Consider the following 17,744-nt stretch of genomic DNA (forward strand, 5'->3'; position numbering starts at 1 on the left):
TATCAGATGATACAGAGAGTCTCTGTGGAAACATTTTGGCACTGTACATATTGGAAATGTTGACTATGTCTGCAGCTGACATCTACAATTATACAAATATGTCATTAATCACACACACACACACACACACACACACACACACACACACACATATATATATATATATATATATATATATATATATATACTAAGTGTGTATGTGTGTGTGTGTAACAACAAAATCACATTTATGTTTTTGTTGTTTTTGTTTCACACTTGCTTTGGAAATGTAAACGTCTGTTTCCCATGCCAATAAAGCCCCTTAAATTTGAATTTAATTGAAGTGAAAGATAGAGATAAGGAGGATTCGAATGTATTGTATAAATTGTGAAACGGGGAATGGTATGTGTGTGTGTGTGTGTGTGTGTGTGTGTGTGTGTGTGTGTGTGTGTGTCTGTCTGTCTGTCTGTCTGTCTGTGTGTGTGTGTGAGTGAGTGAGTGAGAGAGAGAGAGATAGAGGGGGGGGGGGGGGGGGTAAAGGAACAGCTACAGATCACGTGAACGCGCACAGGAAGTGGCCTGGGCGCGCACTTTGGCCGGGTAGCAGTGTGTGTTGTTCTAAACAAAGTAGGACTCGTTCGCGGAGGCCGAATGACACCAACTGACTGAATAGTTTTTTTCAATTGTTGTCTTTTGTCTGAACCAATAAAATAACTTGTTCGAAGTTATCAGAAATGGGTCCCGGATAAAAGAGGGAAACTTCCAGAAACACCGTGGACTGCGCGGCCGTGAAGGAGCTTAGCAGCCGGGAGAATCAGAAGGAGCCGCTGGGCCATTGTGTGCACGGAACCGAATTCAGTTCAGTATCCCCTTTTAATGGAAATATTAATGTGGTATTTCAATCATAGACGGTCGCCAATTGACACGGGATGTCACGCTTGTATTGTTTGTGTAATATAGGGAGCCATATCAACCCGTTTCGTGTCAGCTAGCGTTTGCCTGTGTGTGGCTAATGACATTAGCGTTAGCTGCTCGAAGGAGCGTTTGATTGTACCACCGTTCCTGCGCTCTGCTGGGAGAAACGGATTGGAGATCAGTTGCAGTGATCCTACTGGTAAACTGTAACTAGAAGAAACCCACTGACTTGGTTGATCTGGTTGTTCGTAGTCTGAAAAGTTTAGACAGCTGACTTGTATACAGTGTAACGTACTGTTAAATTTTTAAATAGCCTCTAAGAATCACCCCCACCCCTTCCTCAGTGTGGACCAGGTATATTACAGTAACGTTTTAATATGACTGATTGTAGAGTATTCGTCAGGTCCAATAAATGGGGTGACATGATAAACAACGTTAGATTAAGGCTACAGACAGACAATTGTGAATGGCTCATACCGAAAGGCACATGACAACCCCAAACACGTGTTCCTTAAAATAAACGAACCTCTGCAGTCGGCTGGCTAACTCACCACGTAACATGCTAACAACTCGGGAGACGTGAAGCTGCATTGTTAAGCTTGTTAGCTGGCTAATGAACATCAACCATGTTTATATTACATATGTTGTACTGATTGCCGAATAAAATGGCTGATTTAGCGGTTGTCCTTTGTCATCTGACTGCCTGTGCTAGCTACTTGCTGTTGCTATGTTGAGGAAACGAGGCAAGGCTCAACGTCAGTGTAGTTAACGGTGAAGCCGTGTGCTTTTTTTGTAAGACATGAGTGTTTACTTCTCATTCAGCCTTGTGGTAGTTGTTTGAAAACATGCTCCTGGTTATATGTAAGCTGGGAAACACTCTCCGCCCCCGTGTTTGTGTGCATGTCACAAACAAAGCAGATTGTCATTACTAAACTTTACTCACTGGTAGACACACAGTACATCGTGATGCCGGACAATCATGTATATTGCTGTCAATTTCTCCTCCCCATTATTAAAGGTCTCTCTGTCCTCTTCCTTAGGTCCCCTGCCCCTCGTAGCCTTCCTGATTCTGTTCTGGGAGAGTTCAGACTAGTATCATCGCCAAGATAGCCGGGCCAGGTAGGAAGAGGCACACCTCAGATCCAGACCCCAGCAGCGGTAGTGATTCCGGGGACGGGCGGCCTGTTAGTGCCAAGTGCCTGAAGATGGCCAGTAGCGGCGGTAGCGGTGTGGCTGGTAGTGAGACAGCGGGCCGTCGCAGTGGGGCTCAGCATCAGCAGAGAGGAGGCGGCGGTAGGGACAACAGCTCAGAGTTGTCCTCCAGTACCAGTAAAAAGAAGCAGAAGGACAGGGCTAACCAGGAGAGCAGAGAGGCCAAGAGGGCGGCAGCAGCAGCCGCCGCGGCAGCAGCTGATGGAGTTATTGCAGAGGTCAAGAAAGGTAAGTATGGCTAAAAGTGTTGCAACCAGTAAAACATTTGTTACTGATTAATTTACAGATTATTTGTTGTGTTAATTGGCTACTTGGAGATTAAAATGGAATAAGGTGTTATAACCACACCACAGTATAGATATTGTTTACAATTCAGTGTAGTACCTGATGCAAATATAAGTGCATTTCAGTTATGGCAGTTTGAAATACACTGAGGTGTATAGGCCTGTTTGACAATAGGCCTTTTTACAGCAGACATTGACTTGTTATAGTAGGAAAAGTCATTTGTCAGTAGAGTCACTGCCTTTTTTAGCAGCATTATTGTACACAGAGTAAGGCAGGATAACACCATGACAGGCTGTAAACTTTACAAACATTCTTGTCTCAAAATGATCTAACTACTTAACTGAAAGGGAAACGGGGAACAGTGTGACATAGAGCAGCACATTGCTCGTTTCTGTTCGCTGCGACAATGCTCTCGGCTTCAGTGCTAAATATGAGTGATGTCATAAAAACAACTTTTGAACCAGATGCTGGTACAACTTCCACTACTGTCAAGTGTGTTTTATTGATTTTATAATTGAACTATTACAAGAATGCACACTTTTTATTTTTCTGACTGTGTGGAAAAGTGTTGGTTTCATGTCATAGATGATGAACAAAGGCAGTAAAACATGATCAGCAGAACCGGAGATAGCGTGTTTTTGTTTATTCCAAGCATTCATCTTCCTTGTCAAAACCTGAGGGGTGTACTACGAAGCAAGTTCAACATACCCAGGCTTTCTTTGTGTGAGCTGGCTCGACGAACCCTAAACTCGCGATCAGAGATAAGTGGTATCACGATGGTGGATATGAACTTTCTTTGTTAACTCAGGCTTTCTGCTTCAGGCTCTGTGCGCGTCCCCATGAAAGGGTGTGTTTGGCGCGTCATTTGACTCTTTTTCTGCACAAAATGGAAGTATCGCATGCTGCCTACTTCAGTCAGGAAGAACAGGTCAATACATTATCACAACAAAAAGCAACGCTGTTGCTGCAAATAAGATGAGAGATGAATGCTGGCAGAAAATTGCTGATCGTGTAAATTCATTAATAAAACACTAATTCATTAATTTATTAATTATGTAATTAGTTTATATACTTATTTTACCACTCAATGCACTCTACGTGCCTCCCACATCCAAAGCTTTTAAACTTTAAACTTGATGCTGCAGATTTAAACATTATACTCAAGAAGTGCATTTAGGGTCTGACTCTGTCCCATAACGAGGGACAAGTGGAAATCACTTTAGGTTTTGGCCAAATTTGGCCAACAAAGTGAAATTAATATTATAGACTGAATATTATCTGTGATAAATACCAATAGACAATTTTATTTTATTTTATTTTTGTTCTAAGTATTTCTTCATTAGTTTTCTGTTTTTTATTAGTTTTTTTTTTATTATTTGAAATACAGTTTGATCTATTGTAACAAAATCCCATCCCGCAAGTAACCCTAACCTCTTGCATGATTACAAATTTACAATATGACATATCAAATCAATGATAAGTATGATAAAAGACTAATCAGTTTTCTAATCGGTGTTCTAATAGCTGCGTTACCAGCAGTGTTAAACGGACTTGGCAGCAAATCAGGTAGTTGGGTAGTTTATTGCCAATTTAAGCCAAAACGCGGAACATGACCTGCTCCGGACCAGGTTAAGTTTGCAACATAAGTTACCATGGTGATCTAGCCAGGTTAAAAGAGAGCCACCTTCGTGACATTTGAAAACCCTGACTTTAGGCTCAACATACCTCGCTAACCCACTAATCTCGCTTCGTAGTACACCCCTCTGGCACCAGCATTACCCACATTGCAACTTGCCTCGATTTTGTGTTATGCTAGTAGCGACTAACGTAGCCTGAAGGGGCTAGCCTCAAGTAGAGATAAAGAGTGCGCTACAGAGGGCTGGTAACCTCACTTCTTCCTAGCTCCACATCCCCACATTTTTTTCAATTTCATTGATTTCTCAGTGACATCACTTGTTAATTTGTCTGACTCCACATAGCTCCCTCTGGAACCCCAAAAGACTTTACTTACATGTCTTGCATTGTCTCATGAGGTTTCTAGACACATTTTATAGGTGCAGTGATTATTTTGAAATTGTCATACATACTTGATTTATTCACACCACTGTTGTGCTCAAAGTAAAACTGCTTGTCAGTTATGAATATGAAATTGACACATCTTGCAGCTATTAGATGTCAATTCTGTCAAATGTTGGATGTTGCCAACCCCTCCTACTTAACTACAGTTTCCATATATTGAGATCTCATTTTGTGAATAATACAACTAAAACCTGTAACCAATTAATTAATCCCAGGTGCTAATACAAAGCCTATGACTGGGTCATTTTTGAGAAAGGTTTCTATATAGAGATCACAGTCATGGGTGTTTTATGGCTGACTGTAAATTCTATTATTCATTAACGCATTTATAATTTAGGATTGTGTTACATGAGAATGCAACAATTTCTGCATATTTTGATCTGTCAAATGTTCTTTTACATAAGACAATAACATGCTTTGGTTACTCAGGAGGAGCTCTTTGTACATACCATACCAACACCATGTTTCATTTTACAGTCATGTGTGATCACCATCGTGTGTAATAAACAACATGGAGTCTCTTGCTATTCAAGAGTTTCGATATTTTCCTTTTGCTGTTAATTTTATTCCTTTCAGCCTGAAAGCTTGTTTGATGGCCACTGTGCACATACTGTACTTTCTATTTATTATGGGGTGTGTGTGTGTGTCTCATTGAAAGTATTTTTTTAGTCTGCATTTTACATACATGTGTGTGGATGTGGATCACAGCTTTCCTCTATACAGTTTCATTCCTGTCATTGTAGCACTGGTGGCTAAATGTGCATTTAAGTGTACGAGGAGGAAAGTTGCCATCCAGAGGTGGATTTTTTTCTATTGTTTTTTTATAAATGCCCCCACACATGCGTTTGACAATAAGAACATGTTAATGTTTCTTTGTTCCAACATCTGTGTCTAGTGGTAGGCTCAGTAAACCCAGCTTTATGTTTTTAGAGATACAGGAAATGTTGTGTGCAGTTACAAATTGTGTAGGACAAATCCTAATTTAGTGAAAGAAAGGAGGGGAGCTATATGTTGCGCTGACTGACCACTGAAGTATTTTATAGGTATTAAATTATTCTGCATTAATCCTTGCACAGGACTTCCAAAATGATTTGTAGTTTCCCCTTTGCTTAAGGCATCTATCCTTGTATTTTACTCCCTGAACACTTTGTGCTTCTTTGAAGCCGAAACAAATATGCTTGCTAATCCCCGTAGGTGTTAAATGGAAAACAACCTTACTTCCTCATCCTTTATTTCTCCTGCACAGGAGTCATTACAGGTTTGAGATGTAAATGACTAAAAATTGTAATTGAGTTGCTTCATGTAATGAATATGCCTGACACTGGTTAATCCCTGGAAGTAGATATCCTGATGCAAGAAATACAGTTGTGTGCAAAAGTTTGGACACCCCTTGACAAATAACACATGTTGGTGATTTTTTTTTTTAATTGAAAAGATGTAAAAACAGTCTCTCTAGGATATGAAAAAACATAGTTACTTTTCATGTCATAAATTGAACAAAACTAAGTAAATAAATAAAAACATCATTGTGGCATTTGCAAAGGTTTGGGCACCCTAAGAGTTCAAAAGTCTTAGATTCTTTTTATAAGGTCTCAGACTTTAATCAGCTTGTTAGGCCTTAGGCATGTCAACAACTATCATTAGGAAATGTCAGCTGGTGCCAGTTTCAAAGCTTTACAAATACTTGTGCGAACACTCTGCAACCATGGGTTCCTCTAAGCAGCTGTATAAGACTCTAAAAATGAAAGTTATTGATGCCCACGGTGCAGGGGAAGGCTGCAAGAAGATAGCAAAACATTGTCTGCTTGCAGTTTCCACAGTGCGCAATGTAATTCAGAGATGGCGGTTTAGGGAAACTGTGGAGGTCAAGATGAGATCTGGAAGACCAAGAAAACTCGGAGGGAACTGCTCGTATGCTGGTCAGAAAAGCAAATCAAAACCCCCAGTTGACTGCTTCCTCATCATAAAATTCATTGCAGAAGTATAAATCAAGTGAAAAGTAGGGTCATTTTCTCTCAGACTTCCATACAATAGAACTTAGGGCTGCTTGATTATGGCAAAAATCATAATCACGATTATTCTGGTCAATATTAAGATCATGATTATTTAACACAATTACTCATCGACTCACGGAACAGAAATGCTTCCATTTTATTAATTTATCAATCCACACTCCAAGACATGCATGAGTGACGCGCATCTCATGGAGAAACGTTTTTTAAGCTCCCGGTCTATTTCTGTCGCATTTAGTGAAGCCTGATCTGCACAGACAGCTGTTTAAATCACACAAATATACTGTTGTATCTACATTGATTAATCTAAGCACCCAGTCTGTCTGTGAGCTGCCTGTTTCACTACAGGCAGATTCCCCTTACTTGCCATGGTGAGCGGGGAAATAAAATCACTGAATCAATAAATACAAACACTGCTGATTTCTTCCCGTGGAGCCGACATGAAAACTATTTTGGTTCAGTAAATTTCTGCTGTCAGTCAGCTTGATGAAGGCAGTTTGCCCAGCCAGCTCCCCAGGAGCTGCAGCTGACAGACAGCTGGCTCTGTGTCACTGAACGCAGGTCAGAGTTGGTGTGGGTTGAACAGATAGAGTGTGCTCACATGCTGCTGATGTCTTACTATGGATTCCCAGTGAGAGTGAGTTTGGGCTTTTAGGAAGGGGTGAAAGTGCACAACTTTAAAGGAAAGGGGTGCGCTGGATTTATAACATAAGATACTCCGCGAAAACAGAGTGCAGCACAATTATCATTTTATTTCTATTATCTTGTTTTCATAATTGTTGAAAGCCAAAATCGTAACTGAAAATAACACTCAATTAATCGCCCAGCCCTAATAGAACTTCTCTTTGCAACCAGTGGAGTTGCCCCCTTCTGGCCATTAGAGAGAAGGCAGGTTTTAAGTCACCTCTGCATTGGTCCCATTTTTCAGACCCGGAGCTTCCCGCTTGTTCTGGACATAATACATAGTTTTTGATACTTTTTCTCTGGTCATGAAGTCAGCCATTTTGGATTTCGTGCGGCAATTTTCATTTTCCAAACACAAGTTTGAGGCCTTTAGGACATGCAAAACGAAACTTTGCATCCATCTAGTAAGTATTTAGCATTTTTGAGGCACTAGGAGTGTTCAAACTCAAAACTGCACATGCATCAGATGTGGCGTAACTTGATAACTGGTATGGGTCTTAGGCTTAGGTGTGGCAAAATGGCTCAAGGGCGCCCCCTAGAAAGTTTCAAGTCAAAGCGCCCACCTTTAAATTTGACTTAGATGTACAGAATTTGGTAGGCAGAGGTAAAATCCATGGAAATGGGTATCCATGTCAGTTGCCCTCTGGTAAATGTATTGTTGGATCAATATTAAACTTATGTAGTATTGCCTACAGGCAACAGGAAATGGAGCCTAAATGACACATAGTTCATCTAATTTATATACAATTTCCAATATGTCATCTCCAGGGCCATGTACTGCACACAGGAAATAATATTTTACCCATTCACATAGTGTCTGATAATCCTGAAAATTCAGAGCAGTGTCAGCTGACCTCCAGTAGCAATGCCATGGCTGCCACTCCCTCCAAAAGGCGTGAGGTGCTAGGGCCCGTTCATCTCTGCTTGTGGCTTTAATATGCACTCATTGGCCACTTCATTAGGTACACCTGTGCAATCTAATACACTTCAATACAACAGCTCTGCCATGAGTTCTACATTTACAAAGCTTATACATTCTCAGTTTTTGTTGACATTGTCACATGATAATTCTATTTTATGTTTATTATCAAGGTTGTAGTAGCTGGTGGTGTTGGTGATGTACTGGGGTGCATTATATTGAACAGTGCTCCTAATATTTTTTCCACTCCAATAACATACTTGAGGGGGGCAAAATATTAGGAACACTTCAATGCACTCCAGTACACCACCACCACCCACTACAACCTCAATAATAAACATAAAATAGAACTATAACCTTTCTGACAATGTCAATAAAAACTGAAAATGTATAAAATTCATAAAAGTAGAATTTATGGCAGAGCTGTTGTATTGCATTACATTAGATTGCACAGGTGTACCTAATGAAGTGACTGAGTGTATTTTATATTTGAACTATTGCAATGATTAGCCAATTTATTGATTAGTCAATCGATAGAAAATGAATCAGCGACTATTTTGATAATTAAATAATCATGACAATTTTCAAGCAAAAATGCCAAACATTTGATGTTTTCATGTTCTCAAATGTGATTATTAGCTACTTGTCCTTGTCTTACATTATAGTAAATTGAATATTTATGGATTTTGGACTGGTGGTTGGAAAAACATGACGTCCTCTTGTGCATCACAGTTTCCTATGCTATTTTTGGAAACAATCATTGATTATTGAAAAAAAATTGGAAAATTAATCAGTAATGAAAATATACATCATTTGGAGCCCTAGTTTTAAAACTGTGAAGCAAAGCTCAAATCAACCCAACTCTGAATACCTTGAGTGAAACAGGTGCATCTTTCAATCTATAGTTGTTATGTAACAGCTGTAATACATAGATTGCACAAACTAAATATGGCATGGTATCTGTGGTCGTTATCTTCGCCACGTGCCACTTTAGACTTGTGTGTGGAATTAGTTTGCGTATCCAACATGTCTTACATGGAGGCATATACTTATTTTTTCCTCACAAATCTTGTTTATATTCAGGTGATATTTTTCTATTTCAATAGCTTGCTTGAATATGTTGTATTATAGGTTGGAGAGATTGAAGTTGCCTTAATAATGGATCTCACATGTGAACACAACACATCACGATAGAGTAGGGGGTGTGCAATATGATATTATATCATGTACGATTGAAATGTCTCCACGATCTGCCTTTACAGAGAGGTTGTTGATATTGTGCTACAGTGCACATTGTATCAGTTCAGCTCTGTGACAGAGTGCAGTCTGATAGCAGGAGGCTAACGGGTAACATCACTGACATGGTGAGCGCCTTGCACCACATCTCCAATCTGCTGGTTAAATCTACAGCAGTTTTAATGTCGTGCTAGGAAGCTCACCTGCTGCACATTATGTTTGTTAAACTGACAGCTGGGCTGCAGTTAAATGCCATTGTTTAGCGTTTACCTCGCCTGCTAACTGGTAGCACTAACTTCTGTTATTCTGTGAGCTACCGTGATGTCAGCTCAGGTGTACTGTGTTGGTGTCTTCCACATCCTGCTAGTTATCCAAAACAACACACTAATGCTAATGCAGCATCATCTGTTTGCTTTTCACCTGGGAAATTAGTTTGGTTGTACTGTTAGTTTGGCTTCCCATGGCAATATTCATTTTAAACAAGGCCAAAATACTTTTTAATGCAGCTTTGCACACCTTTTATTTATTTATGGAATTGTTTGTATTTTAATGTAATTTTATATCTGTCTTTTATGTGTGTATGTTTTTATGTTGTTTGTGAGCCCCTAAACTAAGAGAAATTTCTATCGTTATGTGATAGACGACAATAAATTTTTTTGAATCTTGACTCGAGTACCGTATGGTAACTTGCACAATGGTCTTAAAAACCAACATGAAAAAGAGTCGTGATAAGATTGTGGACTGTGGATTGTGAACCTGTCTGAAAAAAATCATGATACATTTTTGCCATATTGCCCACCCCTACGCTAGATTACTCACATAATCAACTGCAAACTGCACCAGTATGGATACCTGATATTTGATCGATGCAGCCTTTGATACAGGTTCACTCCATCAAGCGAGGTGTGATGTGTACTGTCTGTTGCCACACTGAATATGACAGAAAGGAAGTTTGTATAGTAACATAAACTATGTTACTTCTTGCTTAGGCATTGAACACAAATACGAGAGAGGACTGGGCTGTGTGTTTTGATTCATCAGTGCTATAAGTGTGTACCCTTTACTTTGTTTGGGTGCATCTATGCTTTATCATGCTGTCTCTGTTTTGATGCTGGTATAGTTTCTCAGTAGACGGTTGCGTGTGTTAGTGTTTGTGTTGTTGGTTGCGCATAATGCTGAAGTGCTGTAACCCTAGCTGAGAGAGTGTCAGGCCCTAATCTGGGAAACCTGGCTTTGTCAAGGTCATGAGAATGCCCTGACACTCTCTTTCTCTGCCTCTGTACCATCCTTTTTTTAAAAATACACCAGCACCAACTCTGTTCATACACATCAGTCATCCTTTAAACTGTGTCTCACTTTGCTATTAGCTGCGCTCTTTTTCATGTGTCATAATTGTCAGACTGAGTATAAAACAATTCTCACCGGTAGGAATATTATTAGAGGTATTAGAAATGGTTGGGGTTGACAGACCAATTGTTATCATTGCCTGTACTGCAAACATTGTTTATACTGATTGAGATTTGATACTCATATTCTGTTATCAACCATATGTGGTGTAATGCATCTAATAGGTTTTCGGTACATTCAAAGACTAATTTATAAGCGTGGATAAAAACCTGAGCCATTATGATTGCTTTCAGGGCCACTGATAACATTAAAATGCAGTTATGTAATTATTGCTCTTACTCTAATGAGGCAATAATTTTATTTGGCTGTTAATTAGACTTTGGCCCATATACATTTTCCTCCCATATCATCCCCAGACTGACACAGATATTATACAAAACACTATAGGACACTGTACAAAACAGTGAAGGAAACAATTAAAATAGGTGTCTTACATAGCAGGGTATAATTTCTTAATGCAGAGATAAACCATCTTTTTAAAAATTGGATTGGTTCACTAATTTTAATGTAAACATACCTGAGTGGGTGTCCATTGTTTGTCATTGCAATAATAATAATTATTATAATAAAAACTTTTTATTAAAATATAGTTTTACTCATGTGAATCTGCATTAGTAGCCTGGTCATGAGAGCACACTGTGGCGTGTCTTTACTGGAAATACAACTGTCACCAGCTGGGAGGGATTGGGTGTTGCTTGTGACCTTTCTAGAGCGATTAAGTGAGAGCGAGACTGGGGGAGAGAGAGAGAGAGTGAAGAGGGCAAGGTGGGAAAGTTGAGGCTCTCTAGTTGTTATTGTAGACAAAATCGGAATACGAGTGTGCACACGATCCATACATTACTTCTTTGCTAGCTTGGAATCTGGAACTCTTCTGTACTTCATGGATGATGTTTTATTTTCAAACACAGCAACAACTTTGAGGCCACTATGAAAAATGGTACTACAGTGGATTACTTTGGCTTTCATGTTTTGGGATATTTTTCTGCATTTGAATCTGCCTTTCAAAGTGCATGCATGGCTTGGTAGTATGTTTTGTTACACTGATCATGGTTGATCATTTGCTTTCATGGAATAGTTTATTCGGCATACTGTTTGTGTGGCACGGATAATTTTAGATGTCCCCTCTGTGACTGAATTCACTGTACTCTGCCTGTCTGTGCATGAGTGCTCTGGACTGACCCACTTGAGCACATGAGTGCAATGTTATGGCCTGTGTGAATTTATGAGCAGGTGTTTCTCAGCATGTGTCTATATTCTCTCAGAGTAGCACGTACATGTGTTCATATGTTCATCATTGGTCTTACTTATCTCCTGTTGTGCACTTTGGATTTCTTCATTCCCTGTGTCCATATTTGCCAGATGGGATTGACTACTTTGTCTTTTAATTGATATTTTTAGGATTTGCAGTGGAAATTTTGCACAAGCAGTAGCCTGTGTAATATGTTTGAATGTATTCTAATGATAATAGTGGAAAGGGGAAGTGCATATTTCAATTTCCTTCTTTGGTTTTCACATTTGTGACTTTCTGTTCTGTTGTGTTTTTTTTTTTTCTCAGATGTGTTTGTGGACTGGAAGCAGAACGCTAATGAAGTGATTGTCAGACTGCGCTGTGGGGAGGGGGTGCAGAGGATAGAGGACATCAACACAACCTTTACTGATACACACTGCCATGTGTGCTTCCCAGGTAAGTCATAGTAATGCATGCGACATAAACTCAAATGAATACATTCAAACAGTGGAGCATAAATGAAAGAAGTAGGTTTTAAAATAAAACCACAAAAGAAATGTTGTTGTTGTGCTTTTGTGTTTAGGCTTTAACCTTGATATGTAGCCATACATGTCTAACTCAGATATATGTTAAGATCTTGGTCTGACTGGTATATTTTATCTTTGCAGTATTTTTATGTATGGTTTATGTTGAGTGTATCAGTCCAGGTCTTCTCTAATAATGTGTGTGTGCATGTTTTCACTTTTCAGATGGACGGCAGTGGAGCTGCCAATTGCAGGAGGAAATCGAGGCCTCATGTAGCAGAGTCCAGTACAAGGAGAAGGGAGGTTTCCTGCTGCTCATTATGCACAAGAAGATCCCCTTTCACATCTGGCCTTCACTTAAGGTTAGTTATGTACTACTGACCAACTAAGTAATTGACAAAGAAATACGATGTCTTGTGGTATAGTCTGTCAAAGCTTGAAGGATTTCATAGAACCAGATGATCCTGTTTGTTCTGATATAAGCACATCTGTGTACTGTTATAATCTGCACTACTAATGTAGTATTTTGGCATAATATTGTATTATTTCATGAAAATGTGTCATTTGTTAGTTATGAGTAGGGATCATTTCTGGTTGCCCTGCAACCTTACCTCTGTCTTTATCTCCTTTGGTCTGTGCTTGTATTTGACCGAGGGTTTGAGCTCCTCCAACACACACAACACACACACACACACACACACACTTAGTGATAGTGATGGACTTAAGTCTGGAGTATTGATAAGAGTAGTAAATTATAATGTCATTGAAATTCTAATGATATCCATCCCTATTCATAAGTAAGTAAGTAGTATTCACATCACTAAGTGGTTTTGTTTCGCTCTGCTCTGCTTCAGTCAAACAAGAAGGAAAAGGAGGCAGTACCCGCAGAGACCAAAAATGTAAAGGAACAGGAGACAAGGCATGTTGCTTTGCAATCATCAGAGAAACCCAAGCTGACCCCCTCACAGCCACAACTCCAGCCTCAGCCTCAGCCTCCCTCCTCACCTGCACACAGTGAGTCAAGGCACAGCGGCAGCAAAGCTGATCGCGGTGTCAAGCGTTGCTTCAAAAACAAACAACCATGTGACACGGCCTCTGTCGGGGTGAAAAGTGGAGGTGGAGGCGAGTCAACCACCACCAGCAAGCCCGTCACAGTCACGAAAGGTGACCAGCTGCCTCAGGAACCCAGTGCCAAGCGCACCATTTCACGGCTGCCCAAGACCACCATGGAGGCTACGTCACCGTCCCCTGACAGGGACACGCACTCTGTCAAGTCTACAGCAGCCAATGGTAAAGATTCACACATCCACCCGCCCGCTGGTCGGAGCCCGCAGACGCAACACAGAGATGGAGACAACAGAGCAGAGAGATTAGGCAGCGACCAGGAACATAAACCTGGAGTTGCTGTCGCTGTTGCCAGCCATACCAACAAAACTCAGGTGAGAAAAGTTGTTACGTATCCGTCACGCATCTGAACGCTTCAGCTGGGTCGCTTTCATCACTCGCTTTCACACTGAATATTAGTCCCTGGATATATGATGTTGTATTTTGCGATGACACAGAACGGTATGATTCTCTGAAATGCAACCAAAAAACCCTAATAGAACTACAAAATGTGATTTTAAATGGGGCTGAATGATTTAATAATTTCTTTCTAAATCAAATTGCAAGAGTTGCAATTTTAATTATGACTTGGATAATTCAGTGTCTTAATCTGTTGGAGGTGAAGTTTTAGTTTGTGAGTGTTGATTTTGCCAGCTAGAATGATATTGGCAAATTTCCTCAATTTCCTTTTGTTCTCAGTCAATCAAATCAAAATAAACTATTAAAACTACTGTAGACCTGTAATTTCATTTATGGAAAAAAAAATCATGATCACAGATAATTTCTTCAAATTATTCAGCCCTATGATTTTAATAAGAGTACAGCCAATTAGGGTGGGCAATATGGCCCTAAAATAATATCATGATATTTCAAGGTATTTCTGCAATAATGATATTCTTCAAAATATGACAAACATATACTCCTGACAGGATTTTTGGCTCTCCTTGTACTCAGCCAAGTGCTTCTGCTGAAGGTGGTGAAATAAGTTTGTTGTATTGCCCCCTTTTGTTGTTAGTCTTCTTGCACTGCTTACGTATTACAGTGGTTTGTTGTACATTGATCTTTGGTAACCAAACCACTTCCCCACTGGTGAAGTCGCTCCTCTTTTTGGGACTAACTCCTCCACTGTGGGGCTGGTACCAATGTTATTTTCACTTTTAGCAATGTTTGTTGTTGCTGTGCATAACGGTATGACATCAACAAGTCAGGATATTCACAAAATGATTTTTTTTTTATCTTATTAAAAATTATTCCAGTATTATCGTAAAGCATAGGATATGGCACACCCCTACAGCTAATAATACCATCGGGCCTGTGTGGGCTTTACCTTTTCAAGTTTCCCTAGGGCTTGCAAGAGACTTGTAATTTCATTTAACATTATTATGAACAGCAAACACCCTACCTTACTGTCTCTGCAAATGAACTCTGTGTTGGTGGTAAACCTCTGTCGCTATTCTTGAACAGTTTGGCTGACTAGGAGGAGTAAATCAGACAGAGATAACTGGACTGTGTCTTGGTGTGTGTAGTGAGGTGTCCTCACAGCGTCTGCTGTGGTTCTGGCACTTTGATGACCCTCCTCAAACAAGCTGCATCTTGCTAGACTCAAGAAAAAAAATGTTTCTGTAGCTTCTAATTGAATCTCTTGTTTAGTTTCTCTTGTACGATCCTATTTGTACTGGCTTATTTTACTGTTTCTTGATCACTGTCAGCCACATCAGAGCCGTGTTAAGTTACAGCTTCGCATTAAAAGCTTCCCACTGATGAACAAGCTAGCTTTTATTGTGAAGAAGTTATAGGAAAGGAAATGTGTTGCATAGCAGAGACTTGTTAGCATGGTGCTATTCTTCAATAAAAACATTCATTGAGTGTTTGTGAAAGACCACATATAAATACAGTACATTATATACAGAGGAATATGTAGATTCTCCCAAGTATATCAAAATTTTCCTGAATACCAGTCATTCACTAATCCAACTCTTAGAAGCCTCAAACAACAAATAAGCAACTGGTTCCTTCAAATAAAGGGCAGTCTGTGTCTTTATCAACGCCTAGCCCTTGAATTATGTCTTAGAATTACATAAATGGTAATGGTAATCTTCAATTCTGCACTTTGTACTGTGCAATCCAGAACATCCTCAGGAGATTATCATGTAAAATTTATTGTGTCTTTTCTTATTCAGAAGGCAGAGAAGCAAAAGCAGTCTGCAGACACTGAGCACAGGTCTGAAACAACTACACGCGGCATTGAAAGCCAACCAGCAGCTCCCGTTAGCACCAGTGACTGCCTCAAACCTGTCAGCTTCAACAACAAAATGGACTCGGCTTCTCCAGAAAGGCAGGGAGATAGAACTGACTCTGAGACAGAGAAAAAGCCTGTTGAGCAGGAAACAGAGCAGGATGCTCTCATCAGCCAGCAGCTGGGATCAAGAGAGGCAAGCACAGCACTAGCTGTTGCCGTGGAACCTGGTCTAACCCAGAGGCAGGGCAGCTGTGATGGAGAGGAGAAGCGGGACCAGTCGAAAGAGGAGCCACCCCTGGAAATGAAGCAACAGGAAGGTTAGTCAAAAAGATTTTGCAATGCAGAGGGTCTCAGGGTTGGATTATCTTATACATATTTGTTATCTTTTATTGTTTGACTGTAAGACTCTAAGAGATCAAGAGTTTGATGGAAAAACAATGGGTACATCCCAAAATTCAGCACCTCTAAACATTTTATTTTCACCCTGGTTATAAATCCCAGATGGCTTATCTTTACCGTAGATGAGGATCCACACACATTGTGGCGGCTGTTGCTCAGGAGGTAGAGCGGGTCGTCCTTTGATGGGCAGGTTGGGACCTTGCATGGTAGCCCCTGTACCCATTCAGCATATGAATGTGTGTGAATGGGTGAATGTGATTCGTAGTGTAAAAGCGCTTTGAGTGGTCGGAAGACTAGAAAGGCGCTGTACAAGTACAGTCCATTTACCATTTACCATTTCCTATGGGCGCATAAAGCATCTTTTCACCCCCAGATTGACATGCAATTTATGAACAGACAATATATGTAGGTAAATGTAGCAATAACAAAATGCTTTATATTCACAGCCATGGTTTGTAGCTCTCTGTTTCATAGCATTGATTTATTCAGCAGCTAAATGTGTTTGTTGAGACCTGCAATAACTCCCTACAGCCCCAGAGCCAATGGTCAACTTGCAGTTTGTGAAGAACGATTCGTATGAGAAGGGTACGGACCTGATGGTGGTCAATGTTTACATGAAGGGGATCTGCAGGGACACAGCCAGGGTCATCTTCAGGGAACAGGACTTCACCCTCATCTTCCAGACAAGGTACTGCACATGAATATACTACAATTAAAGGATGGTAATGCTACTTTGGCACTCAACATACAAGTGAATGATTGAGATCTTTGTGCATCTTCCTTTATCCTCTTACAGTGATACTAACTTTCTGCGGCTTCATTCAGACTGTGGACCAAACACAGTCTTCAAGTGGCAAGTCAAACTCAGGTAACTGTTGCCATTCGTCACCAGTAGTATCATTTTAAAAATGTTTAAACGGGCAGTTGGAGAGAGCAGAATTTGCATGTTTTCTGGCGATGTGTTTCTAGTTGTTTCAAATACTTGGCCTAAATATGAGTTGTTAAACATTTATTTAGTGGCAATTTATCCTGCTTCACATTATTGGAAAGTTATAAATGTCTTTAAAACATTTGTTGTATTAAAATCATTCTTCATTCTTTCATTCTGACCTGTCCATGTTTCTCTGTCCTGGCTTTAGGAACCTGATCCAGCCTGAACAGTGCAGCTACTCCTTCACCCCGTCCCGACTGGACATCACCTTAAAGAAGAGACACAGCCAGCGCTGGGGGGGTCTGGAGGCCCCTGCCACACAAGGTCTGCTGCCAGGCTTCTACTTGTTAACATTATGTGCTATAGATGTAGGTTTTTATCACATGAGGTGAAATGACATCCTCAATCTCAATCATAAATGTAAAGAGATGCACATGGTTATGAAAACACATGATCTTAAAATCAACATACATTACATACACCTGTAGGAAAATTAAAACTATATTTTTAAACTTAAATAATTTATTTAAAGCTATAGTAAGTGTACTCAAAGAGCAGGTTTGATGTCAGTGTGGACTCTCCTTCACAAAA

The 17,744-nt window shown here is 40.0% G+C and overlaps 1 protein-coding gene across 5 annotated transcripts in view; it reads left to right on the forward strand.

Moving 5' to 3' along the window:
* Nucleotides 1-553: 553 nt before the first annotated feature.
* Nucleotides 554-17,744, forward strand: part of usp19 (ubiquitin specific peptidase 19) — a 32,216-nt gene continuing 15,025 nt past the window's right edge. For 4 of the 5 annotated variants that reach the window (XM_042410476.1, XM_042410477.1, XM_042410473.1 and 1 more), the window contains exons 1-9: nt 554-837; nt 1,935-2,334; nt 12,284-12,412; nt 12,706-12,842; nt 13,335-13,919; nt 15,765-16,140; nt 16,754-16,910; nt 17,019-17,090; nt 17,362-17,477. In XM_042410476.1, coding sequence (XP_042266410.1) covers nt 2,100-2,334; nt 12,284-12,412; nt 12,706-12,842; nt 13,335-13,919; nt 15,765-16,140; nt 16,754-16,910; nt 17,019-17,090; nt 17,362-17,477 — 1,807 coding nt within the window. In that variant the 5' untranslated portion in view covers nt 554-837; nt 1,935-2,099. The remainder of the gene's footprint in view (nt 838-1,934; nt 2,335-12,283; nt 12,413-12,705; nt 12,843-13,334; nt 13,920-15,764; nt 16,141-16,753; nt 16,911-17,018; nt 17,091-17,361; nt 17,478-17,744) is intronic. The other variant, XM_042410474.1, reaches the window with a different exon arrangement.

Source organism: Thunnus maccoyii, chromosome 4 (assembly GCF_910596095.1).
Source record: "Thunnus maccoyii chromosome 4, fThuMac1.1, whole genome shotgun sequence".
NCBI classification, from domain to species: domain Eukaryota; kingdom Metazoa; phylum Chordata; class Actinopteri; order Scombriformes; family Scombridae; genus Thunnus; species Thunnus maccoyii.